Source organism: Myotis daubentonii, chromosome 3 (genome assembly GCF_963259705.1).
Source record: "Myotis daubentonii chromosome 3, mMyoDau2.1, whole genome shotgun sequence".
In the NCBI taxonomy this organism is placed as follows: Eukaryota; Metazoa; Chordata; class Mammalia; order Chiroptera; family Vespertilionidae; genus Myotis; species Myotis daubentonii.
In genome coordinates, this window is record NC_081842.1 from 58,538,725 (window position 1) to 58,566,712 (window position 27,988).

General features: G+C 46.6%; 1 protein-coding gene across 4 annotated transcripts in view; it reads right to left on the bottom strand.

The window, feature by feature from the left end:
• The window catches only part of LOC132230335 (protein mono-ADP-ribosyltransferase PARP14-like), a 181,123-nt gene that overhangs the window by 71,042 nt on the left and 82,093 nt on the right, over positions 1-27,988 (bottom strand). For 3 of the 4 annotated variants that reach the window (XM_059687652.1, XM_059687651.1, XM_059687653.1), the window contains exons 1-2: positions 5,829-6,043; positions 344-477 (exon numbers count right to left, since the gene is read on the bottom strand). The exons of the other annotated variant lie outside the window; for it this stretch is intronic. In XM_059687652.1, coding sequence (XP_059543635.1) covers positions 344-477; positions 5,829-6,033 — 339 coding nt within the window. In that variant the 5' untranslated portion in view covers positions 6,034-6,043. Of the gene's footprint in view, positions 1-343; positions 478-5,828; positions 6,044-27,988 lie in introns of those variants that run through there. 4 annotated transcript variants of the gene reach the window in all.

The window sequence follows — 27,988 nt, forward strand, 5'->3', positions numbered from 1 at the left end:
TAGAAAATACTTAGTACATGCAGTATGGATCACTATCTCCTCAAAACAATGTAAAAGTAAAACTAATACAACAAGTTCCAGGTTAAGAGCAACCCAAAATTTTATATCTCAAACCTCCCTTATTATAGCCCCCAAATCTTGACTTTTTCAAAAGTGTCTAAAAATCAAACAAAAGGTGCCCCTCCTTCATTATTCCATACCTGTCCCACCACTTCTGTAAGTTGCATTTCTCACTGCAGTTTGATTTATATTTTTTGTTCCACTAGGTGTTCCTCATTGTGCATCCCATCCCACACACCTTGGGAGAACACCCTGCTTCCTGGCTATTTGCTCCTTTACTTACCTTTGCTGGAATTTTCTCCTTAGAGGCATCATGGACTTCATTTGTGGCTGGAGGCAACTTGACCGTTAACTTAAATGTTCCTCTTCCTGGCAATGCTAACTCATGGTTCTCTCTCTCCAGAACGTTCTGCCGAACTGAAATATCAAAAAAGAAGGAGAAGAAGGAGAACCATCAAGCAATTTTTATTCACAACATTATTCAATATTTCAAAGCCTTTGTCATCATCAATTAATTACTCAGTCATTTGCCCAAGAGAGGTCTTAGGTGATAAAAAGAAAAAAATAATGGAAATGTGTATCAAGCGGGCATGGATTTGAATTCTATCTTTAAACTTATTTTTTTAACCTTAAATATTTCCAAAGCCTCAGTCTTCTTGTATAATAAGCAATTAATAAAGATTGTATTATATGGGTATTACATAGATTAAATTGAAGAAATATAAAGAATGTAGTATAGTACCTGATGCTCAGTGGGCACTCATAAAGGGAGCAATATTTATTGTACAGTAAAGGAAATAATTAAAGCATCCGTCACGGTGAGCCAGTGAAGATTGGTGTTGGGACATGGCATGATAAAATCCATGTTTTAGGAAGGTGACTCGGGTAACCAGGAGAAGAATGGTCAGGAGCCTGGTTAATAAGTTTTTCAATCAATTCTTTAACTTGTGAAGATAAAAGCCTCACATCTGATAGTAAAAGTAAAAAAAATGGATGAAGAGATTTAAAAAGAAAATAGCACATCAGGCAGCTGGGCTGTAGTGAAAAAAAACTGAACAGTGAACATAAGCTTTCAGAAATCGTGGATAAGAATTCCAACGCTAGATGAGTGACATTGAGAAACTATCTTCACGTCTCTTAAATATGTTTTCTCACTCAAACCAGTGATCTGTGAATGAATTTTGTAACACGCACAAGAGGTATGCAAATGTAAGTTATAATTATAAGAGGCTGTGTGAGAAAGAAAGGCAAAGTTAGTATATCTCAGACTGTGGAGAATATGGTTTTAGTTGAGACGAGGAGATGTGGTCAACACGGTCAGATGGTACAAAAATGTCAGGGTGAAGGGGATCCTTTGAGAGTTCCCTACTGTTCACTGTTGTAGCCCTGCCATGAATGATGGGTTACCATGTTGTATTCTCATATGGTTGGCCTGATGAGGCCAAGGATACAAATATGAGTCTTTCAAAAAGAGGGGCTTAAATAGCTTTACCACCTCAACCATCCATGGAAGGGTAAGATGCCAACTGGATGAAAGAGTCCAAAGAAACAATATAAGAAGAAATGCCAGACTCCAATTTCACTCTTGATGGGAGGGAAGATATATTCACAGAGACTCCTAAGGGGCTGCCCTAAGCTTGAGTAAGGGCTGGATAAGAACCCAGTGCCAGAGCAGAAGCTAAGTTTTGTAAGCCAGGTTGTCCAGAATCATGGACCTGTGTGATTGATACCTTCCTTTTATTATTCCCTAGACTTTGGTAGAGTCCTATCTGGTCATTTAAATGTGCCAGCCTGGCCCTGGCCAGTATTGTTCAATGGTTAGAGTGTCAGCCCTTGCACCAGAGGGTCATGGGTTCCATTTCCAGTCAAGGGCATAGGTTGCAGGTTCAATCCCCCGCCCCAGTCAGGGTTGAGTGCAGGAGGCAACCAATCAATGTGTCTCTCTCACATTGATGTCTCTCTCTCTCTCTCTCTCTCTCTCTCTCTCTCTCTCTGTCTCTCCCCCCCCCCTTTCTCTCCCATCCCTTCCAATCAATGGAAAAAATATCCTTGGGTGAGGATTAACAAGTATAAAAATAAAGTAAAATAAAATAAAAGTGCTAGCCTGGCTCGGCTAGTGTAACTCAGTGGTTGAGCATCGATCTATGAACCAAGAGGTTAGGGCACATGCCTGGGTTTTGATTCTCCCTCCACATTAATATGTCTATCTCTCCCTCCCTTCCTCTCTGAAATCAATTAAATTATTTTAAAAATAAATAAATGTTGCTGGAGGCTAATTCCAGCATGTCATAAATGCAAGTTCATGAAAAGGTTGATGAACCTTGGGGCTTCAACAGGGCTGAAAATCATGCTATTACCTGCTGCTGAACAGCTGAGGGCAATTCCCCCAACCTGATAATCTCTTACTGTTTACCAAACCTTACCTTTGATATGTATATCTGCTTTGCTATAGGGCAAAATGTGGGAATAAAAAGCCTTGGGTCCTTGCCCTGACTGGTTTGGCTCAATGGATAGAGCATCCGCCTGCGGACTCAGGGCTCCCAGGTTCGATTCTGGTCAAGGGCATGTACCTTGGTTGCGGGCACATACCCAGTATGGAGTGTGCAGGAGGCAGCTGATCGATGTTTCTCTCTCATTGATGTTTCTAACTCTCTATCCCTCTCTCTTTCTCTGTAAAAAATCAATAAAATATATTTAAAAAAAAAAAAAGCCTTGGGTGCAGAGATTCAGAGAACTTAGTCACTAGCACTAGGCCGCCTCTGGCTCCCCCAAAAGCCTTCCAAATTCATATTTTTTCTCTAGCCTCTTCATTCATTTATGCACAACCCCTGTTCTAGATTCCTGAACCCTTGCAGCTGCAGATAATACCCTAGCAAAATGTGCCATCCTGTTCTGTGTGCAATATGCATGGGCATCACTACCTCAAGAGGGCAGAGGGTAGTAAGATCAGTAAGTGCTCCCCAATAAGGAAAAGCTTAATCTGGGAGGAAAAGGCTGAATCTCTGATGTCCAGCCACCTTGACCTATGTCCTTCCTGCACTAATCTCAAACCATCCATGTTTACTTTTATCAATGGGTTTCCTTACCCCAAAGAGACCGACAATAATCAGGAGCCAAATTATGACCAAGTCAATTTACACTCAACTTTTCAGAAATTCAATGAACTGTATAAAAGTGAGATGCAGCTTCTCAATAGTTCCGGTTGCTCTACAGGAATTTCCACAGAGAAATGCTGGTGGGCTCAGCCTGATTATGTGAATTATGTGACTAAAGGCATGTTTCACGACAAAACTGTACCTGCTGAGGCCACTTCCTGGTGTGGAGGGGATGGGTCTCCCTGTAAAGACAAGATCTCCTGCCCTAGGACTGCCAGGGCAGGTCATTCATTGTTAGCAATTTCCAGGCAACTTGCTGCTGAGAAAGCTGCTTCTGATAGGAAACCGAAACTGACTGGGACTTTCCACTTCCAAGAACTTTGACCATAAAAGGTCATCAGTTGCAGGGATTATGAGATATCTGTGCTGGGTATAACACATAAGGGCCATTGAGCAGCCTGGGGGTGGAGGTAGGGGGTTGTGGGCTAGAACAGGTGAAGGAAGAAGCCTTGCAGGAGACTGAAATAGGTTCTAATTTGAGGGCTAGAACAGAATGATGTTATCATCACAGAATCATATTTTGCACTGGTTGTATTTCTATGCTGTGTGTATTTCCTATAATGGGCTCCCATTTTGTTCATCCAGGGACATCAACAACCAGCATTCTCAAACTTTAGTGCCTCAGAGTCACCGAGGGTGCTGGTTCAAAGTGCTGATGCCCTCACCCACCCTCACTCAGGGTTCCTGTTTTTCAAGGACAGAGCTGGACTGTGTCTGTTTAACCTGCTGAGGGTTAATGAGATGCTAAAGAAGAAAGAAGCATTGCTAAAGGCCAAACCATGGTGATGCTAACAGTTGGAATCAAAGTGGTAATATCCTTGAGGAAATGACTTACATCATACAGCTGCCCTTCTCTACATTCCTTGGTGAAATTAATCCTTGGAAAACTCTGTACCTTGTTTCCATAAAGCTCTGAGCGAAGCAGGTCTTCCATGTCCTGCCCCCTGCCCGCCTCACTTCTTTCACACTCCTCTGTGTACCCCTTTCCTTTCTGGGTTTCATCTTTCCTTTCTGGATCCTTGCTTAAAGCTTTCCAATTGCTCTCATGGCCTTGTAAGCCTCCTTGCCTCTCCTCTGGCCCAAAGGCTTCTCAAATCCAGGGAAGGAAAGCAGGATTAGTGGTTGTTCACATCCTCTGCTGGGAGATTCCAATGGAAAAAGTGTGTGCTCCGGGAGTGTCTGGTCATGTGCCGCCCCATAAAGGACCTGGTGGGTGGCTTAAGCAAGCAGATGTTTGGTATTTGTGCTCCCCCCCCCTTTTTTTTTCTTTTTTGTTTTGTTGTTCTTATTGTTGTTAATCCTCACCAGAGGATATTTTTTCCATTGATTTTTAGAGAGTACAAAGGAAGGAGAGAGGGAAGGGGAAAGAGAGAGAGTGAAAGAGAAAGAGAGAGAGAGGGAGAGAGAGAGAGAGAGAGAGAGAGAGAGAGAGAGAGAGAGAGAGAGAGAGAGAGACTTTGATGTGAGAGAGACACATCCACACGGAATTGAACCTGCAACCCTTCAGTGCACTGGCCAATGCTCTAACCACTGAACCCACCAGCCAGGTCCTCCCCTTTTCTTCAACAGCAAAAGCAAGCGGGAGAAGAGAACTAGGCTGCTCAACTGCCTGTGATGGGGGAACTTCCCCCTCAAAAAGCTCAAAACTCTCAACCTCTTTCAACCCAGTCTGAGGACCTACCTAAAACCAAGGGACAGGTACCAGCGAAAGACCAACAAAGACAGTGGTGATCAGGAGCAAGCTGTCATCTCCCTCCAATAACTCTCTCTATGTCACCCAGGCAATGTGATTTTAAGCAGGCCTCTGCCCCTCCCCAGGTGACCCCAGAACCACTGGGAAGCTCCATGACCCATGGGGAAATCTCATGGCTCCTCCCATTGCTTAGCCCCTTTCCTTCCCCCCCCCCACTCCCCCCTGTAAATATTAACAGAAGGAAGAAGGGCTCTCCCTCCCTCCCTCTCAAATGCACTGCCCATTCCCAGAGAATCAGTTACCAAATCCAGAATAGCACACAATATGTCTCTCCCATCCCCTCACTGATTTTCATTGTTAAGGACTCACTTGACCTCACTCAGAATAACTGCAGGTATCTCTTCAAAGGTCTGATTTTCATGGTCTCTCCCAACAGAAACCAATGTGCCTATTTTCAACCAAATTTATCTCCCTAACGGATAGTTGGACTTTCATCCCTGGAAACTTTCTCTTCTCTTAAAATCGTGTTCCCATAAACCTTGGGAGTTCTAGAACTGCTGCCTCAATTGGCAGAAGTCCAAAAGCGCAAGAGATGCAACTCTGCCATTAGCACTCTGTGTATTAATACATTAACGCACTATGTAGCCTTGTAAAATGAGGCGAGTACCCTGGCTCTCAGAGCCTTTCTGTTCTCCCTGGTGTGGTTCTGCCCCCACCCGCCACCTCCTAGCAGAGGCACCTCTGAGTTCCTAGAAGCGCGGGGCAGAGGAAGGCAGCGACCCTGCGCATTTCTGGTCCACTGCAACCCGCCCACCGCCAACTGCTGCTGCTGGAGCCGGTCCCGCTGCGCGCCCCAGTCCAAGTGTCCCCACAGGGAGAGCCCCATGGTCTCCTCTCACCCCCGCCCCGGCGCCCCTCACCTTCAAGCTGGTGGAAGAGCACTAGGAAGCAGGCTGGGCTGCCGAGTTCCTGTAGGACCACACACTCCCCGCCTCCGGATCTCTTCTGGTTCCGGAAGTACAACTGCAACTTGGTGATCAAGCTCTTCGGGGGATCGCGGGGATCAGGGGGATCGGGACCCCAGGACCCCTCGACCAGCAGCGGGAAGTAGCCAGGCACAGCCATCCTCAGCCCTGTTCAGGGAGGGACTGCTAGTCCTACCCCTGCTCAAGCAGTTAACTTTGCCTCTTTCGCTTTCATTTGGGGGTGAGGGAGGGAACTCCTCCCTGCTCTTAGGTTAATAGCAACCTCAGATTTGATGAGTCACCCCCTCAGAATTTTCACTTTCATCTGAGCCCCAGGGAAAGGCCATCCAGGTATTTGGGTGAACACGGGTCCCTAAACCCAGGGCTCATCTGCCACACTCACAGGCCACGGGGGCAATCAGCAGCTTTGTGTCACAGATTTCCTGCAGCTTTATTTTTGCCTCAACAGGACATTTGACAAGGAAGCAAAATGGCTCATCAAACTGTGGATCTTTAGAACATTTGAGGTCCATTTGGGAACTTTCAACAATCAATTAACTGTCTGAATTTTACCTCCTTTTCCTTCCTTTGCAGTTTGTTCCTGGATCTGCTAATATTGTATGTCTAGAAATGGGGGCCGGAGGGGAGGACAGTACATTCACAGGTTTTTTACGTAACATTTACAAGATGCCATGCACTTGGGATGGATTGAACAGATGGACACAGTTCCTGCCCTCTCTGAGCTCAGGAAGCTGTGGGACAGAGGAGTTAGGACACAGGAAAGAGTGCTCTTGGAAGGAATACAGAGGTGTTCACAGAATGGAACAAATTAGGAGGGGCTCAGGGAGGGTGTATGGGAGGTGAGGTGTAACCTGAGGCCTAAGGATGATGGGGGATAAACTTGGAGGTGTGAGAAGAGGGCATGCCATTGTGTTTTACGTGTACAGAACCACCGGCTGTTGTGTGGCAGCTAGAGAAGAGGCAGGGAGACCTCCAAGCGGCTACTGTGTTGTCCCAGGTGAGAGATGGGAGTGGCTGAGACCAGGGTGCTGGCAGAGGAGGACCTTCTAAGAAAAGGCAGGATCCCAAATCCATACTGAAGGCGCAGCTACAGGACTGGATGAAGGATGTGGGATGACAGATGGCATGAGCAACCTGCTGGATTAGTGATTTTCAACCAGTGTGCCACAGTAATTTTTAAAACATGCAATACCTGACTATTTAGTCAGGGACATTGACCTCTCTTCCCTTAGATTGTCAAATAAAAATATGACAACAGCCAACACAACAATAGCCGTCTGGTGCAAATGTATCAAAACTATACCTATTTTTTTGTCAGATTGGCAAAAATATAATATTTTATTGGTGTGCCACAGAATTTTAGTAATTGGTTTATGTGTGCCATGAGATGAAAATGGTTGAAAATCGCTGGGCAAGATCATAATGACATCTACCAGATAGGAACACCCAGGGGAGGCCAGAAAGGTAGAAGGGAAGCTAGGAATGTGTGCATCCTTGACCCATAATATTTTTCCATTGATTTTTAGAGAGAGGGAAAGACAGAGAGAAATATCTATGTGAGAGAAACACATCAATTGGTTATCAGCTGGAGTGGAAGCTGCAACTGAGGTATGTGCCCTAGACTGGAATCGAACCCGGCACCCTTCAATCCACAGGTCGATGCTCCATCTACTTAGCCAAACTGGACAAGACTCACAAAGTTTATTCTTTTATTGTAATTTATTAATTACTGTATTATTTTTCCATATAAACAAATGTAAAGTTACTACCTTTGCCCCACCCTGTATAGTTGAAGTTTTAGCCAAGCTATTTCTGTTTTTCTTTCAAAGATTTACTTTATTATCAGCAGTGTGCCTCGCCACTCAAGTTCCACTCATCATCTCTGGGTGGATTGGGGAAAAGCTAACAGAGGATCAGGAGGGCAGGACTTGAAAGCCAAGAAAAGGAAGTTCTACAAGAAGGAAGTTGTTGACTGTCATCACCCCCTGAAGTACTTTGTCTTCTCTCCTAGGTTGTTTTGAACCTATTCACTCCTGAACTTGTACCCTGCCCCTTCTCACAGTGTGCTTATCCTATCTCAATTCTCTGTCTCCAATGGGTGTCTACCTCCTGAAACTCATTTCCTTCCAGGGAAGCAAGTGTTCTCTCCAGGCCTGGGGATGGTGGCCCTCCAACATGGAAGTGGCCATGTTCACATGGCTGATCGAGGTTCTCCTTTCACCTCATAGGCACAGATGATTTTTTAAAAACTATATATTTTATTATTTTCAGAAAGGAAGGGAAAGGGAGCAAGAGATAGAATCATCAATGATGAGAGAGAATCATTGATCAGCTGCCTCCTGCAGACCTCACATTGGGATTGAGCCCACAATGTGGACATGTACCCTGACTGGGAATCAATCTATGACCTCCTGGTTCATAGGTCAACCCTCAACCCCTGAGTCACGCCAACTGGGAGCCACAGCTGATCTTAATATAAAATTTACAGCTCATTTTTGAGCTGACCTTCCTTTGTCTGCTTCATCTAAATTTCCCTTTTCAGCTTCTCTACAACCTTCTATGCAAACTTCTAGCATCAGGCTCCTTTCAATTTCTCAATAGACCTCTTTACAAAACCTCCCCATTTCACCCTTTGCAATATGTTGTGCCCAGAGTTCGGGGTCCCCAATAATCCACCACCAGGGAGCCTCTTCCGATGCAAAAGCAAGGAGTCTTTATTTATTAATCAATCCTAGGATTGGCTCCCAGCCTCTGTCCGACGCGGTAAGGCGAGAGACCGTGTCCCAGGAGAACAAAGGTTATATAGGGCTAGTTATTTGGGTGGGCTTAGGGGGTGACGTGGGTTACAGAGATTGGTCATTTAGGTCAGGGTTTTTCATCAGGGTCTTACAGCACAAAGGTCAGGAAGTGACCAGCACATTCTGAGGCTTGGGCCGTCCCCCACTATAGCCTTATCAGGACCTGAGCTGAATTCCTGGAGCTTCATTGGTCCACTCAGGTGGTGGTTGGGGGAGTTAGGTCAATACCGGCATTCTTGTGGTCACTCAGAAAATGAGGGGGCTTGGGCTGAGGGCCCAGCCCTACAAGGCAAGATAGGGGAGAGGGAGGGGAGTATGTTTCTACTTTGTCCTTTCACAATATACACTGAGGAAAGGGTGGTTTTCCCATCTGTTCTGAACCAGCGAGTTGTGAGCACCTCTTGTCCTTGTCCCTGAAACTCCTGGCCTACGTCCCCTGAATAGGATGTGACTTTAGAGGAAGTGAAGTAAGCCGCCCTCTCTGTTACCACTCCAAGTTCAGTCCTCAGACATTTCACTCTGCCAGTACAGTAATTCCTCATGTACATGTTCCCACAGAAGTCTTTTAGGTTCACTAATACTACCATCGGCTGGGAAGTGGAGGGAGGCTTCTACAGAAGAGTCCAGAATAAACTGGATCTTCCCAAGTTTGTATGAGATGAAGAGTAAAGATCCTTCCTGGTGACCTAGTAGATAACCACTGAATCAGACACACATGCATTTATCTCAAGACAAGCATTAGCCAGATACTGAATCCCCTTTTTCGTTGCCCACTACCCCAGCACGAAGTAGCTAGAGCGATCATAAGCTTTATCTCCAATTTCTGAGTCTTTTGTAATCCCCAAGGCTAAGAATAGCTTGTGGAACAAGAGTGGGGAATGAAAAGGAAAATGGAGGGTTGGTGCTTGGAACTTAATTCAGTATCTGCTTAAAACTGTAGTCTTAGCCCTAACTGGTTTGGCTCAGTGGATAGAGCATTGACCTGTGGACTGAAAGGTCCCAGGTTCGATTCCGGACAAGGACATGTACCTTGGTTGTGGGCACATCCCCAGTAGGAGGTGCGCAGGAGGCAGCTGACTGGTGTTTTTCTCTCATCGATGTTTCTAACTCTCTATCCCTCTCCCTTCCTCTCTGTAAAATATCAATAAAATATATTTAAAAAAAATAAAACTGTAGTCTTACCTCCCCACTCTAACTGACCTGGGGGGAGCTGAAGAGCCTAACTCCAGGGCCCAGACACAGCTGACTTGGGCAGAGCTGCGGGGACCCTCAGGGGCTCACCACAGGAGGAGATATATAGGTCAGAGCCTCCCCACGAGATCAGTTCAGGCTTTGGATCCAAAATTTTCCTGGACTAGCAGATCTGCAAAATACAGGTTAACTTTCCTCCCTCAGAGTGCTGGCTGATCATTCTCCCATGCGTTCTGCCACAATACTGAGGGGGAAACTGGTCTTGCAAGGCCCATCAGGCCATAAAAACTGTGAACAATGCACTGCCTGGGGAGAGGGCGGGTGGGAGGGGGCAGGGTCGTTATTGCTTGTCCCAGGACAGATCATCGAATATGGCCTGGGGACCCCCAACACCTGGGGGCCTTCCTGGAAGCCCAAGAAAGGGGGTGGAACCATATCTCCAAGACAAAGACCCCAGGAGGTTATAAAAAGTGAAGCCCTCTGCATGTTTCTTCACTCTGATTTGGAAATTATTCCGAGTCCACTAGTGTTAATAAACGGGGTCCCTCCCTTTCTCTAGGAAGCATGCTTGGTATTTCTTTGGTCTTCTGCAACATTTGGTTCCCTGATCAGGAAGTTAATAGCGTTTGGCTCTTGCCTCTGGTGAGTAGACAGTGTTTGGGGCCCGGGGGCACAGTACAGTCCTTTGAAAGGCACATGATGCTGATTTTAGCAGAATTGAACCAGGTGGGACTCCAGGCGCTCCCAGACCTCAGCCCAGGACCTGGTCGGCATCTGGAGAAAGTGGATGGACACCTCTGGACCTGTCGACAGTGTCAGTAAGGTAGGGCCTCAGTCAGTCAGGCCCACTCCAAGTGAGTGGAAGGGGGGGCTTGATCACCTCTCTGGAAGTCATAGGAATTCATCAGGTAAATCAGGAATCAGGACTCAGGAGGTGAGTGAATTCAGATTTGATTAAGGAATTATGGATTCACTCTTCTGTTTATTTGTGTGCGGGACTAGCCAATTTGCTACCGAGAAGGGGGGCTGGACAGAGTCTTAACTCCTCTGGTAGGTTCTCACCGAGATGTCGGTCAAGAATTCTGTTCTGGGGCATGGGTGCCGGGAGTGCCCCCATGCCCATCTGGGGAGTTGGGCATTATCTGCTCAGCTCCAGTCTGGGCTAGTCTACTGAGAGAGTGTGAGTATGGATGTTTGTCTGTCTTGGCATAATTATCTGCTGATTAACTGGTCTGTGAGAAAGCGAAAGCTACTTTGATTTTCTGTTTGCTCATCTGGTTAAAACACTTGATTTATTGAAGGCTGAACCCATGATGATCTGCAAAAGTCTCAAGCAGCGCTGTTAAGTTAGTTTTGTCAGAGACGTTTGCTCTCTATCATGGAGGGATAGTTGATAAAAATTTCTGTCTATGTTTGTGTACTAGGGGCTTTGGTTTGCTCTGGGATTTTGCTGTGTTAGGTTGAAATTTTGGAATTCTGGGGTAGATTTCAAGGTATTTGGGGCTTTTCTTGTCTCTTTTGGCTGGCTGGGACTTTCAGGGGTGGGGCTCACAGCTCCACAGGGTGGAGAGATTTTACCCACCCTACCCCTGCCTGTGCTGATTAAGGATCTTTTCTTTAAGGAGACCTTCCAGGCTTTTAGTAAATTTCTTTGCACCCTTGTCTGTCTCTCACCACCAATCATCATGGGGTTGGGACAAAGTAAACCCTGTGTTCTCATTTCATGTTGTCCCAAAGCTCCCTTAGGCTCTCCTCCTGTCTTTTAATTTTTTTCTCCAATTGCAGTACATTTTGGGTGTGTTTTGCTTCCTTGTCTTCTAATTCACTAATTCGGTCCTCCGCTTCTCCTAGTCTACTGTTGATACTTTCAATGGAGTTTTTCATTGCAGCTATATCACTCTTCATTTCTTCTTGGGTCTTACTTAAGTTGTTGATTTTTTCATCTGTTTCTTCTAGCTTCTTGCAGAGGTTGTCGATTTTTTCCTCCATCCGGTTTATGCACTCTAGGACCCTTATTCTGAATTCTTTATCTGTCATGTTGCATGCCTCTGTATTACTTAGCTGCTTTTCTGGAGAGTCCTCCTTCTCTTTCCTTTGGGGGTTTCTTTGTCTACCCATGTTTGATCTCACTGACATATCTAGACGTTGAGTCGTTCAGTGGTTGCTCCCTTGGTGGCAGTTATTCCTTGGTCTGTGGTTGCTCTTCGGCCGGTTGCGGTAGCAGCTGCTCTTGAGTTGGCAGCAGCTCCTCTGGTGGGTGCTGTTCACAGCTGTGGTGGCTCTTCTGGCTGGTGGGGCGAGGTTTCACGTTCAGCTGCTGTTCCTCAGCAGAGGATGTGGTGCTCAGGAGGTTGCTGTTGCTTGGATCTGCTGCGTTGATTTAAAGGCACAAAATACAACACAACAAGGCACCACGTACCAGGCACTATACACAAATATATTCACAATATTAATAACCCCAAATAAAGGTGACCACCTGAATTAAGAGAATTAGGGGATAAGGAAGAAGGAAGAGAAAAAGATAAAAGAGAAAACAGAAAAGAAAAGTAGGGACCAAAAAAAGGAGTGCAAAAATGAAATTGGGAAAAAGGAGGGGGGAAAATAAAAGCGAGAAAAGAAAAGAAAAAAAAAAGAGCGAAAAGAGAGAATGAAGTGGAAGAGGGGAAGAGACTTTTTATCTGAGGAGAATACTCCTATAGAACAGCCATTAATCCCAACAAATTCCAGCAACAGCTCCCTGGATATGAATGCAAACTAGAAACAACCAATAATATAACGATGAAAATAGAATGGAGAACACTAATCCCAAAATAAAATAAAGAGAAAATAAAATGGCACTTTAAAAAATGGTAAAATGGTAGCAGTAATAATACTGGTTAAAAATATGAAGGTAGTAATTAAAAGGATAAAATCAGGTGATGGAAAAAGAAGAAAAAAAAAAACAAAAGAAAAAAAAAGAAAAAAAATTGGTTTCTTAGTTAAAAAGTGAAAAAAGAAAAAAAAATTGCAGTAGTGAAGGTCCTTCAGTTCTTCTATTCTTCAGTCTGGCTCGCCTTTAGTCCTGCCAGGTATTCAGGAGAGTGTTGAGTTTCCCTGCGATATACTGTTCCTCTGTGTTGTAAACCACAGTCCTTATTTTAAAGCATGCCGCATTTATTTCCCAGGCTGCCTTATTTTGTGTTTAGCAAAGAGTCAGTTTGTGGGTCAGCCTCTGGGTGGCAGTGTTCTGGGGTTGGCCTCTGAGGCTATAGGGCCTCTCTGTCCAGTGGAAGTTCACTGCCCAGAGCTGACTGCGTAATAGTTAGTTACAGGCGCTATGTTGTTGCTGGGATTGAAAATCCCTCTATAGACCAGACCCTGTTAACTCCCAGGGACTGATCAGGTTATTTTAATCCTTGATCTCGTACAGGGTGGAATCTGGGTGTGGCTGTGCTCCTTGCCTGGGGGCTGGGGGGAGGAGTCTCACTCTCCAGAGAGGATGGCTGCCCCAGTCCTGGGCTCAGGGGTGTCTCAGCACTCAATTCACTGCCACCTCTCCCTGCTCCCCCTCTCTCCCCAGTCTCTCCCCAGTCTCTCCCCAGATTCCACTCCTCCGCACACTCTCCCTCTCTTCAGCACAGGTGAGTGTCTGTATCCGAAATGTCCCATGAACAGGATTCAGTGAAAACAAACAAACAAACGCCGGCCGCGGAAACGGGGAAGGCTTGGTTTCTGTAAGCTTCTTCTCTTACCAGGACTGCATGGTCAGGTCAGCTCTTCAGGCTGCCCCCTTTAGGCTCAGTCCTCTGTGATCACAGAACCCAGCTCTCAATTCCCCCGGCGGCGCCAGGAATCCTGCGGTTCTCCTTTTCCCCCGTCAGGGGCTGTGCCTGTCCCAAGGGAAGTGGCTGTCTGCCACGCGGTCTCCCTCCGACTCTCTGGGCTCAGAGGTCTGGCAAACTTTCCTGTCCAAATCCCTGGTTTTTTTACCTTTCCAGGGGAGTTCTGCTCTTCCCGGCTGCAAACCCTCTCACCAGCTGAGCAATTTTGCCAATTCGGTGTGGCTGTTACTAGTTTCAGCCGCTCACTCCATTTGCTCTGGGACACGACCTGGGACATGTCTGCCTATATCGCCGCCATCTTCCCCTTTCTCTCCCAGTGTTCTCAATTGCATGTTGGAAAAATTTGAAAAGGATTTTATTGAGGACTATGGTATTAAAATGAACCCCAATACACTGAGGAAATTCTGTGAATTAGAATGGCCAGCCTTTGGGGTCAGCTCACTCTGGAAGGCTCTTTAGATGTAGGACTGGTCAGGGCAGTCTGGAATGTAGTCACGACAGACCCTGGACACCCAGGTCAGTTCCCTTAAATAGACAGCTGGTTAGGAATTGCTCAAACCTTGCCGCCTTGGGTCTGGTTCTATAGGTTTTAGTAGTAGGAGAAAAGAAACAGGTCTCTCAGAAGGGAACCCAACCCCTTGTTCTGCCAGGATCCCCTGAGGAAAGCCCGCTAGTTTTGCCATCTCCAAATGTGCCACAGGCAGCACCAAGTGCTTCCCCAGCTTGTCTGAAAGGTCCAAAACGTTTCTCCCTTCCGTTTCTCCTCAACCAGGCTCTCCAGAGCCAGCTGGGTGGCGCTTGCGGTCAGCTGATCAAGGGCCCAGGCCACAACCAGGACATCAGATCCCTCTAAGGGAGATTTGGGGTGCCAGAGTAGTTGGCGAAGATGGAACCTTGCAGGAAGGAGGGCTAGTCTATTATTATCAGCCCTTTACCACCAGTGACATCTTGAATTGGAAACATCACACCCCAGCTTATTCTGAAAAACCTCAGGCCATGATAGACTTCCTAGAAATGATCTTCCAGACCCACAAGCCCACCTGGGTGGACTGCAAGCAGCTCCTTTTCATGTTCTTTAACACTGAGGAGCACATGAGAGTAGTAACAGAGGCTCGGAAGTGGCTCCAGACCCAGGCCCTGGCAGGAATATTAGATACAGACAGATGGGCCAGGAAGGCCTTCCCAGATGAGTAACCTGATTGGAACCCAAACTTAGAAGATGGAAGGACCAGGCTAGAAAGATATCAGCTGGCCTTCCTCCAGGGGGTCAGGGCCAGAGCCAAGAAGCCCACTGCCGGGAGCCGGTCCATCCTTGCTGTTTCAAGGGACCTGGCATATATAGCATACGGTTCTTAATATGTTTGCTCACCTTCTTGGCGCTGTGTTTTAACCAAGGTCACCTCTCCAAGAAAGGTTGAATCCCCAGGTAGGGATTTTCCCCTGAAGTTAGGGAGGGAATAAAACCTCTTAACTAAGTGCCAGGCGGGTAATTAATCATTTTAACTACGAACAATCATGCTTAAGCTAGATAATCTTTACTCCCTGGAATGGAGATAAGAAACGCCCTAACCTTTGGAATAGAGATTGATAGGATTGGAATCAACTGGTATAAATACAGATGCAACAAGACAACAACAGACAGAATTCAGAAGACAGAACCTACACAGACAGAACTTAGAAGACAGAACCAAGAGAGACAGAACCTAAGCACAGAACCTACACAGAACGTTCTCTAGAGACAGAAGAACTTCGCTGGAGAGAACATGGCAAAAGATCCTGGACAGAAACTGGACTCAGAACCTAGAGACAGAACCTAGAGACAGAACCTAGCGTGAGAACATGGCGAAAGATCCTGGACTGAACCTGACTACAGAAATTGGCAAGAGAACCTGACTAGAACCTGGTGACTGAGCCTGGCTGGAGAACCTGGACAGAACCTGGCTGGAGAACCTGGAGAACCTAGCAAGAGAACATGGATACAGAACCTGGCTGGAGATACGAAACAGAACTTTGCTGGAGATCCAGACCAGAACTTGGCTGGAGATCCTGGCTAGAGATCCTGGCTAGACTGCTGATCAACTGAATGCTGTCTCTGTTTAATTCCTTCTTCGCCGACTCCGTCCATGCCTTTAGGGACCCCTGGACCTGCTGGGTTGGACCCCGGCAGCCCACCAACATGGCTAAAATCTCTGAGGTTTTCCAGAAGCCTGATGAAAGTCCAGCAGCTTTCTATGAGAGATTATGTGAGGCATACCGGATCTACACTCCCTTTAAACCTGAGGCCCCAGAAAATCAAACCATGGTAAATGCCGTTTTTTGTAGGCCACGCCCAGCCTGACATCAGGAGAAAATTACAGAAACTGGAAGGGTTTGCAGGAAAGAATGCTGCTGAACTGCTAGAGATAGCTAATGAGGATTTCATCAATGGAGACAGTGCAGCAAGGAAGGAGGAAGAAAAGAGATTACAAAAAGGGCCAATATAATAGCAGTGGCTTTTAGAGGCTCAGGCTCTCAGATGGATCAGCAAGGATACAAACCAGGGGGAAAAGGAAGAGCAAGCCTGAGATGAGACCAGTGTGCCTATTGTAAGGAAACAGGACACTGGAAGAATGAATGTCCCAAACAGCAAAGTAAAAAGACTGGGCCCCCTTTTCCGCCTAGTTGCTATCAACCAGAGCCACCTGAAGCAGGTCTCATTGGGCTAGCAATGGCTGATTCCAACTAGGACAGACTGGGCTCGCTTCAGCTAGGTCCCCAGGAGCCCATGGTCAGAATGAAAATTGGGGGCCAGACTGTGGACTTTATGGTTGATATGGGAGCTGAGAACTCAATAGTTACTCAGAAAGTAGCCCCTCTCTCAGGAAAGGAGGTCACCATTATTGGAGCTACTAGGGACTAGACCCATAGACCATTCAGCCGCCCTCGCCGATGCCAACTTGGCGACCACTGAGTAATTCATGAATTCCTGTACTTGCCAGACTGTCCAGTGCTTTTAATGCAGGGGTTCTCAATTTGTGGGTTGCGACACCTTTGGCGGTCAAATGACCCTTTCACAAGGGTCGCCTAAGACCATCCTGCATATCAGATATTTACATGACGATTCATAACAGTAGCAAAATTACAGTTATGAAGTAGCAACGAAAATAACTTTATGGTTGGGGGTCACAACATGAGGAACTGTTTTAAAGGGCCAGAAGGCTGAGAACCACTGCTCTAATTGGTAGAGACCTATTAGCCAAAATGGGGGCAGAAATCACTTTTGCTCCAGATGGCTCAGCACAGCGTTGCTTAGGTGAGGAGACCTCCCCAATGATCCTGTCCTTAGCAGTGCTGAGGGAGGAAGAATGGAGACTCTATATCCCCTAGACAAAGGCCTCACCATTAGAACCTGAATTAGAGAAGGAATTCCCACTGGTCTGGGCAGAAGGGAATACTCCAGGCCTGGCTAAGGACCATGCCCCGGTGCTAATCGAGTTAAAGCCTGGGGCACAGCCTGTTAAAATCTGCCAATATCCAATTCCAAGGGAAGCACACCTAGGAATCCAGGTCCACTTAGACCGGCTGATTCAGTGGGACTTGTTAAACGATGCAGGTCTCCATGGAACACGCCTCTCTTGCTTGTCAAAAAGCCTGGGACTAACGACTACCACCTGGTGCAGGGTCTACGGGCTGTTAATGAGGCTGTTATAACCCTTCATTCAGCACTGCTGAACCCCTACACACTTCTGGGGCTCATTCCATCAGAGGCGGAATGATTTACATGCCTACTACTGAACGATGCCTTTTTCTGTCTTCGATTAGCGCCTTCCAGTCAGCCTCTCTTCGCTTTCAAATGGGAAAACCCAACTACAAGGGCCAAGGAGCAGTTCACCTGGACCAGACTGCCACAAGGGTTCAAGAACTCCCCTACTCTTTTTAGTGGAGCACTAGCATCTGATCTGTCTAAGTTCCCAGGACAGGACTTGTGGTGTGTTCTACTCCACTAGGTACACGACTTCCCACTCGCCAGCTTCACATGAGCTCAGTGCTGGGAGAGAACACGAGTCCTTCTGAGACTATTAACTGAAACTGGTTATCGGGTGTCTAAGAAAAAGGCACAGATTTGTCAGAAAGAAGTTAAGTATCTAAGTTTCTGGATCACCCAAGGGAAACGAAGGCTAGGGACTGAAAGGGAGCAGGCAGTATGTGCCATCCCAGTCCCTAGCACCTGGTGGCAGATTTGGGAATTCCTGGGAGCAGCAGAATTCTGTTGAATTTGGATCCCAGGGTTTTCAGACCTGGCCAAGCCTTTCTATGAAGCTTTAACCGGAGAAGAGAAGGCACCCATCAACTGGGGTCCCAAACAGGAGAAAGCCTTCATCACCATAAAGGCAAAGCTCACTGAGGTCCTGTCACTAGGGCTACCAGATATCACGAGAGACTTTAATCTTTTTGTTCATGAGAACAGCGGGGTAGCCCTAGGAGTTCTAACCCAGGAGTTTGGACCCTGGCAAAGACCAGTAGCCTATCTCTCCAAGCAGATTGACCCAGTTGCCTCCGGGTGGCCTCTGTGCCTCAGGGCCCTTGCAGCCATGGCATTATTAGTCAAGGAAGCGGATAAGCTTATCTTAGGACAAAACTTAAATGTAAAAGTACCTCATGCTGTTGTAAATGTAAAACTACCTCATCCTGATGGAAGCAAGGGGGCAGTACTGGCTGACTCATGCTTGAATGACTCAATATCAAGGGCTGTTATATGAGAATCAGCGGGTACAATTACAAGCAGTGAGAACACTTAATCCTGCCACCTTTCTACCCATTGCTGAGGGGGCCCCTGAGCATGATTGCCCTGAAGTCCTAGAGAAGGTTTATTCCAGCTGGCCAGACCTAAGAGATAGGCCCCTGCAAAACGCGGACTTGGTATTCTTCACAGACGGCAGCAGCTTCTTAGATGAAGGAAAAAGATGAGCCAGATATGCAGTGGTATCAAACTTTGAGACAATTGAAGTACAGGCCCTGCCTGAAGGATGGTCAGCGCAGAGGGCAGAACTTTGGGCCCTAGTAAGACCCCTAGAACTCAGTAAGAATAAACGTGCCAATATCTACACTGACTCATGCTATGCCTCTGCTACCCTGCATGTCCATGGGGCCATATATAAGGAAAGGGTGCTCTTGACAGCAGGAGGAAAAGGAAGCAAAAATCTGAATGAGATTTTAAAGTTACTAAAAGCAGTCTGGGAGCCTAAGGAAATAGCCATCATCCATTGCAAAGGTCACCAGAAAGGGAAAGACTCAGTATCAGAAGGAAAGCAGTGTGCTGATGCCGCAAACAAGCTGGCTGCTAAAGAACAAGCAGCACCGGCACGGATCATGTTGGCCCCCCAATTAACTGAACCTCCAAAATACACTCCTCAGGAAGAGAAATGGGCCCTGAAAGAAGGGGGCAAGAGAACAATGGAAGGCTGGTGGATACTTCCAGATCATAGGGTCTATGTCCCAGAACAGAAATATCAATGATGAGAGAGAATCATTGTTGGCTTCCTCCTGCACGTCCCCTAGTGGGGATTGAGCCCACAACCCAGGCATGTGCCCTTGACCAGAATCAAACCTGGGACCCTTCAGTCTGCAGGCTGATGCTCTGTCCACTGAGCCAAACCAGCTAGGGCTGCTTCCAGTTCTTTTTTTTTTTTTTTTTTTTTTAAAGAGTCACATTTATTGCAATCCGGGACTATGAGGGGTCATCCCCAAATCTCATAGTAACCATTTAGTCACAGTTCCAGGATTATATAGGCAAAAAATCACACAGGTATTGATTGCATCTCAGGGTTTGGAATGAGGCACCTGGCTCGCAAAAAAGCAGATTACAGAAGCAGAATTAAGCATGTTAATTACAGTTTCGGTTCTCGGGGTCACTGAATTGACAGAAATACATTATCTAGAGTCCTTGGGTAACCTGAGTTAAACTTAGGCATGTTATCTAAATTACAGTTTTGGGTCTCCGGAACACTGAGTTGATAGAAACACATTATCTAGAGCCCTCGGGTCTCCCGACCACTGAGTTGTCAGAACAATTTAGAGTAATTGTGCTATCCTGGTCTGGGACCACTGAGGCAGCTGGAACGCACCACCTGTGGCCACTAAAACAATTTAGGGTAATTGTGCTGTCCTGTTTCCCAGGTACAGAAGAATGTGCTCTCTAAGACCAGTATAATAACAATCAATGGAATAGTCATTCAATCGATAAGGCATTCAATCAAATGGGATGACTTATACAATTTAGAAAATCAAAGTAACTTTTATATTGTTAAGCCAAACAACAGGGTTAGAGTTAAACTACAGTTTCCACCTGAAATGGTTGCTACCATACTTCATTCCTTACTGGTTTTATGTACATGAGTCAAATCATGGACTCATCTTCATTAGTTAGGGGATTGTACTGCCCCCTAACTACAAGTAGTTTGACCGAATTAATTTTTTCTAAACTGCCTGCTTGGCACATTTACTCACCCCAGTTCTTCTAAGGGCATTCTCTATTCTGTTCCTGCTCTCCTGTCCCCTTGACATCTAGCCCCACTTGGCCATGGACTTTCTCACTGGCTAGAAAAAAATGTTCTTACAGTTACCAAGTGCCCTAGTGCCACAGTCCCTGTCAGTACTGTCCTCACTGAAGTCCAGTTCCCCTCCTGCGGGCATTGAGCCTCCTCCTGGATCTCACAGGTGAGGCCGCTGGCTGCCGGGATCAAGGCCGTTTCCTGGTGCAGGAGCTGGGAGTGGTGTAGCCTGGTCTGGATGCCGTCAGCAGGGCAACAGTGTATAGTCCTTTCCAAGTTGGGGTGAGTCCTTGGGTCATGAACTTCTTTACCCACACCGAGTCCCCAGGCTGGAAAGGACTTGAGCAATGAATGGTTATGACTTTTAATTCCTCCCCTAACTTTGGGCAGGATAGGGGAAGGTTTACCAAACATGATTTCAAAAGGAGACAACCCCTCCCAGTTGGGGGTACACCTGGCCTGTAGGTAGGCAAAGGCAGGAGGTTGGTCCAGTTTTCACCGGTTTCTGGGATAAATTTAGTTAAAATCCTTTTAGAATCCTGTTCATACCTGCCCTGAATCTGTGGCCGGTATGCACAATGGAGTTTCCAATTTATGCCTAAGACCTTAGCTGTACTTTGAGATACCTTGACTACAAGACGGAGCTGTTATCTGATCCTATGACTGCTGATAGCCCAAATCTAGGTATAGGCAGTTTCTGTCCTGATGGGCTAGACTTCAAACCCATCCCGAGAAAGAGTCTACAAAAACTAGCAGGTACCCCTACCCTGATGCCGGTGGCTTAATTTCTGTGAAATCCACCTCCCAATGCTCTCCTGGGGAGTTTCTCCAGGCCTGAATTCCCAGGGGGACCCTCTTACCTTGCTTAGCATTTACCTGTGACCTGCCTCACAAAAGTTCAGAAGTCTTGGTGACACCTATGTGGGCAGCCTGGTGTAACTGGGCAACTAAAGTCCAACCTACAGCTTCTGGGACCAAGAGTCTGCCATCTGGTAGAGTCCACCAAACATTTGGTCCTCTGGTAGCTCGCTTCTGTTCTGCCAATACCTTCTCTTGTAAAGGCCCCACTGTTTTTCGGGCAGCTTCCTTGGCAGCTTGGTCTGCAGCTCGGTTTCCTTGTGCAGTCTAGGGTGACTACCACCTCCCACTGTCCCATCTTGTACATAACAGTACCTTGTCTGGTGATGATAGCAGGACATCTGTCAAGTCTGGGCGAGCTGCGTCTGTTACCTCTATGCAGTCATGGATGGCTCTGGATCATCATCTGGGAGCAGGCTGGCAGGGTTGATGGCCAATGTCTTATGGAATCAGATGCGGGGCTGGTCCAGGAGAAGAGCTTGGTACTGGGTGACCCTGGCATTTGACATCCATCTCTCCAGAGCACCTCAGAGGAGGGCTTTCACAGCATGGGGTGTTGTCAGGGCTAGTTCCTGGCCCAAAGTCAGCTTATCTGCCTCCTTTACCAGCAATGCTGTGGTGGCCACTGCCCGGAGGCACGCTGGCCACCCTGCAGCCACGGGGTCTAGTCTCTTAGACAGATAGGCCACAGGTCTCTTGCAGGGACCTAGAGTCTGGGTGAGAACCCCTTTGGCAATGCCCCTTACCTCACTCACGTAGAGGTGGAAGGGCTTCCTGACGTCTGGCAAGGCTAGGGCAGGAGCTGAGATGAGAGCCTTCTTTAGCTCCTCAAAAGCCCATTGTTCCACTTCGGTCCAGTTTAGCAACCTCCGCGAACCCCAGTATCCACAGGCGGCAGTATCCAACTGCCCCTAAGAATTCCCGAACCTGAGCTGGATTGGTGGTGGCTTGCAATTGGACCACTACAGGTGCTTGATGACTTGCTAACTGCCGGGAGCCGGTCCATCCTTGCTGTTTCAAGGGACCTGGCATATATGGCATACGGTTCTTAATATGTTTGCTCACCTTCTTGGCGCTGTGTTTTAACCAAGGTCACCTCTCCGAGAAAGGTTGAATCCCCAGGTAGGGATTTTCCCCTGAAGTTAGGGAGGGAATAAAAACCCCTTAACTAAGTACCAGGCGGGTAATTAATCACTTTAACTACAAACAATCATGCTTAAGTGCATAATCTTTACTCCCTGGAATGGAGATAAGAAACGCCCTAACCTTTGTAATAGAGATTGATAGGATTGAATCAACTGGTATAAATACAGATGTAACAAGACAGAGAGAGACAGAATTTAGAAGAGAGCCAAGAAGACAACCTACACAGAACCTACAGACAGAAGAACTTCGCTGGAGAGAACATGGCAAAAGATCCTGGACTGAACCTGACTACAGAAATTGGCAAGAGAACCTGACTAGAACCTGGTGACCAAACATGGCTGGAGATCTCTACAGAACCTGGCTGGAGAACCAGCAGAACCTCTCTGGAGATCGAGACCAGAACTTGGCTTGAGATCCTGGCTAGGCTGCTGATCAACTGAACACTGTCTCTGTGTCATTCCTTCTTCGCCGACTCCGTCTACGCCTTTGGGAACCCCTGGACCTGCTGGGGCTGGACCCCGGCAGCTAACCCCAGGGGGTTGTTTTCTGCCCAAACCATGGGAAAGAGACGTAATTTCCCCAAGTAAGCAGAGTCACATTGGCCCTTTCCTGCAAGGGATATTCATCTGAGAGAGGACAGGTTAGAAGAATGCGGCCAGGGGAGAATGGGTCCGGGCCTGGGTTCCTTGGATCCATGGTGAAGTGTGCTCTGTCCCCCTCAAAGGATATGGTGGCTTGTAGTTTCTGTAAGAGATCACGTCCAAGAAAGGGGTACGGGCAAACTGGCATGACCAGAAACGAATGTGTTACCATGATCTTTCCAATGTCCAAAGTCCTCTTTGATGTCCAAGGAAAAAGGCAGTTTGTCCGGTGGCTCCCTGGACCGATGTCTTCTTAGATGTTACGGGTCCCATTGGCTCTGTCAAGACTGAATAGGCTGCTCCAGAACACACCAGGAAACTAACTGGGAGTCCTATTTATAAAAATGATTATTCTGGGTTCTAAGGGGTTCAAGGAAAAGGAGTCCTATTAGTCCCCTTCCCTGAGTGTAAATCCTTCAGAGCCTGAGTTTTCCCTCAGCCTTCTGCTTTCCTTTGTTAACCTCACAGGATATTCTCTCTTCCAGTGTCCCTACTTCCTACAATAGGCATACTAATGCCTTCCTAGTTTGCTGCCGGCCTTTTCTTTCCTTAAGTCCTATTTCTCTTCCTTGGTGTCCCTACTGTTAACGACTTTCTGGGCTACCTCTACCAGCTGTGACCATTCATTCCTTCTACTGTCTTTTAAGCAGCCCTCCTCAAACCCCCAAAAGAACACGGTGAAAAGTGTCCAAGGAGGCCTTGTCCCTGGGGGTTCTTGGGTCTCATTGGGGCGCAGGGAGGCACAAGGAGGCACAGGGAAATTTCCTCCTCACCACCTACTCAAAACAACCCCTCGGGGGATGAGAGGCAATTGCACCCCGGTGAGCAGAGGACTGGAGGGCGCAGGAGATGGGAGCCGGATAGGTGGAGGCGGGGAGCTCGCCGCAGGTGCTTCTGCCACAGGGGAAGAGGCATTTTCATCTGGCAGCCCTTTTCTCTCTGTTCCCACTGGGAAAAAGCGCTTGCCTCCAGCCAGCAATGGTGGCATGGTGGGGGCCAGCAGCCCTTAGCTGGCCAGGGGAAATACGCCCTGCATGTTACAAAGCGCTCCTGTGGCAGTGGGTTGGGTACCAAGCCCCTGTCATCGTACCATCCCCTGTGACAGAGCAGCGATCAGGCCTCTCCCAAGGGAGTGCACTGGAAGGTGATATCAGCCCCTCCTCTGCTAGCAGCAACAGGTACTGAACCCTTTCAGTACATTTGACCAGCTTCATTCCCGCCCACCTTACAGAGTCCAGGGCCCATTGTCTCCTTTTAACCAGCAAGCCAAATGGCGCCGGCCTGTATTATTCCCCATTGTGAGTTAGAGGAAGACAATCCCTGTGGAGGAAAATGACTCTTAGTCGGCCTGGAAAAGAAGGCAGAGGATGACAAGGGTGCAGGGATTTTTCACTAAAAGCCTGGAGGGTCTCCTGAAAGAAGAGAACCTTAATTCAGCACAGGCAGGGGGTGGGGCCCATAAAATCTCTGCCCTGAGGAACTGTGAGCCCCACCCTTAAATGTCCCAATCAGACTAGAAAAGCCACAAATACCTTTTAAATCTACTCTAGAATTCTAAAATTTCAACCCAACACAGAAATATCACAGAGCAAATCAAAGTCCCTAGTACACAAACAGACAGAAATTTTACTAGTTAGGCGGGCCGATTCCACCTCTGACAGAGAGCAAGCGCCCATGGGAAAAGAACCCAGTTTGCTATCGGTCAGAGCACTCAGCCCTAAATCAAACATTTTTTTTTTCTCTCAGACTTCCACACTTACATGAACAAATAATTATACCTAATTAGACATACAAACATCAAATAAACATCCACACTTACACCCTTTCAGTGAAAAAGTACTTTTACAGTCTTGGGATCTTGAGCAGATAACAGGAACACCGCCCAAGTCCCCTGATGGGGGCCTGACAGGAACAGATGTGGGGGCCTCCCTTTCCCACGTCCCAGGACAGGGTTCTTGACCCATGTCTCATCCAGACAGAAACAGTACTGATACTGAACAAAGAAAACAGGATTAAATAGACACGACAACTAGATACATTCCCCATTAAAAACTTTGAATCACCACGGAAACTCAGGAGATGTTTAGGAGGTTTTTTTTTCAAAGGAAACAAAACAAAACAGAAACAAACAAAAACACTTTTACACAGGCTCGCCACATTTACACCACGAAATACCAACAAATCAGTTTCAATTGTAGAGATACAGAACAAGTCCCTGAACAGAGGCAGTAGAAAACTGCCTAGGAATGCTTCTCTTCTACCTTTTTTAAAAGACAGGCCAGACTCGAGCCCTTTGCCAGTCCGAGTTTTGACTTCCCTCCTGGAAGTCCCAGAGACGGTGAATACCATCTAGAAGCCGTTCCTCCAGATACAGGACAAGTCCCTTAGAGATCCTTGATAACCTACATCAGTAATCCATTCACACAATCCCCAAAAATTTAAAGAGGAAGGAAAGAACCATTCAGTGTCCTCCAAGAGGATTTCTGCGAAATAACAATATCGACAGACTGAACACATTGGACTCACAAACAATAACCAGAACCAAAAAACGCTAACAAATAAAACCAAAAAGACTCACAAACAAAGCCAAAAAGGCTTACAAACAAATCCAAAACCAAAACCAAAAAGGCTCACAAAAATCCAAAACCAAAAAGGCTAGCAGAGACAAAACAAGCCAGACAAACGCAACCTAAGGTTGCCCAGACCAGGACCCCCAGACGTCGTCGCGTCGGGCGTCGGACTCCGAGGTTCCACTGCGTCCAGCCCTCTTTTGAGTCCACCACCAGTGACTGGTCCCAGAACCTACCTCTAGAGGTTTTTCAGGTGACTCCGATGAATTTTTTTTAGGGACGGGCGAACGTCCCCTGCCCGTTCGCTGGATCCGAAGGGAGTTCTCCAGGGCCCTGGAACTTCTCAGGGTGCGCACCCCCTAGAGATCCCTCAGTCTCCACAAATGGCTCAGGGGAGGTTTTGCCTCCCGTTGCGTCCGAAACAGCACCCCTAAGGGGCTGCATCTCGCTGGCGCCTCCAAATGTTGTAATGTACCCCGCGAATCACAGGACGCCTCAAGAAGTCGAATTAAAGAGTCACATTTATTGCAATCCGGGACTATGAGGGGTCATCCCCAAATCTCATAGTCTGCTTCCAGTTCTGAAAGGACATGAGTATTATACTATGCTATATTAGTTATGTGGCATCATTTATGCATTTGTCTTCCTTAATGGATTAACATACCAAATGTTTAACTTAAATTTACCAAACAGGAAGAAGCCTAGAAACTATTTAGAGGATAAAACTACAGGTAGTTACTCTGGATAAGATAAAAATGGTGATATCTGCAAGGGTGGGGATTGCTCTGAGTAGCTCTAGAATGAGGAATAGGGACAATTTATGAGGACTTTGATTTGGGAAGAATGAATGACCTTTCAAACTAGATCCTGTCCCAGCAAAGGGCTGCCTCAGAGCATCATGAGATCATTCTTTGCTTCCTGCCCTCCCTCCACTCTGTTCAGCAGAGATGCCAGCACTTACTGAGAGGTGGCCCAAGTGACCACTGACATTGCTCCTCTATTCCTTTATGGATTGAATGAAAATGAGTAAAAATGAATATTTCTGTGGACTTCTTACATGTTTTGTCTCAAGTTCAAATTCTAATTTATGTCTTTTTTGTTTAAATTAAGGAAAGATAGTATCTTTCCCCCTGAAGATACGCCTTTCCTTTATCCAACTAGAGTCTCTTATGAAGAATCTAATGTGTTTAGTAAAGTCAATGTTGTCAATCCTGATGTAAAAGGTTTTCCTCAGTTTCAGGAAGCTCGAAGACATGTGGTTACACTGAGCCCAGGACAGGTAATGTGGAAGTTGGGATTTGTCTCAAGGCCTTAGGCCACGTGCCTCTCTCTTTCCTCACCTTCCCCTACCTAGTACTAGTACAAATAGGAAGGGTTTCTTCCTTGGTGCTCTGCTATTGGAAGGTAGCTTTTCCAGCTGTAGGCTTCACATACATACTTCTTTGCTTCTCAGGTCATGGTAGATGGGAGCAGGGATCACAGCTCCTCCTACTGGTAAAGAAGAGAATGCACTGTGGAGGAAGACAGCTCTCAAAGTTATTTTCTTTTTTTCGTGTTAAGAGCAAGTGTCAAGGCATGAGTATTTGAGCACTTCTGGAACCTTTATTCAGGGTTAATATCTGTTCAACCGTGCTAGAACCCAGACACATATCGTTGCGGTGCATCTAGGGGCAGAGGCATTACAGAGGCAGACTTACTTGCTTTTAAGCAAGAGTGGATGTTGCTTTTGTAACTGTCTCTGAAACATTAACAAAAGTATTGTACCTAGTGCTGCTACCCAGTAGGAAAAATCACCTTTACAACACTGGCATTTGCTGTCTGATGTTTTATTAACAACTTGAAAGGTATTCTTAGACTCTTACAGAGAGTTTACTCCCTCCCTTATCCCTCACTCTTGCCTGTTTTCCTTCCTTTGCTCCCTTTTCACTGGCTCCCTTCCTGCTTCCTTCATACTTGAGTATGCCAACACAAACAATTTGACTAAGTTTCTTCCACCCATTGGTGGTTACTCCCCTTCACTTTCCCCCCGAACCCCTGGCAACCACTTACCTATTTTCTTTCTCTATAGATTTACCTGTTCTGGACATTTCACATAAGTGCACAAATAAAGCATATGAGCTTTGAGAACTGGCTCCTTTCACTTAGCATAATGTTTTCAGGGTTCATCCATGCTGTAGAATGTTATTAGTACTTCATTCCTTTTTATGGCTGAATATATTCCACTGTTTGGAGATCTATTTTGTTTATCCATTAATCAGTTGATGGACATTTGGGTTAGTTCCACTTTTCGGCTATGATAAATAATGTTGCTATGAACATTTGTGTACAAGTTTTTGTACATACATATGTTTTCAGTTCTTTTGGGTACATATATAGGAGTGGAATTGCTGGGTCATAGTATTAACTCTGTGCTTAACTTTTGGGGGGAACTGTTAAAAAATTTTTCCACACCATCTGCTTCATTTTATCTTCCCACCAGCAACGTCTGATGGTTCCAATTTCTCTACATCCTCACCACCACTTTCTCAGCAGTGACCTT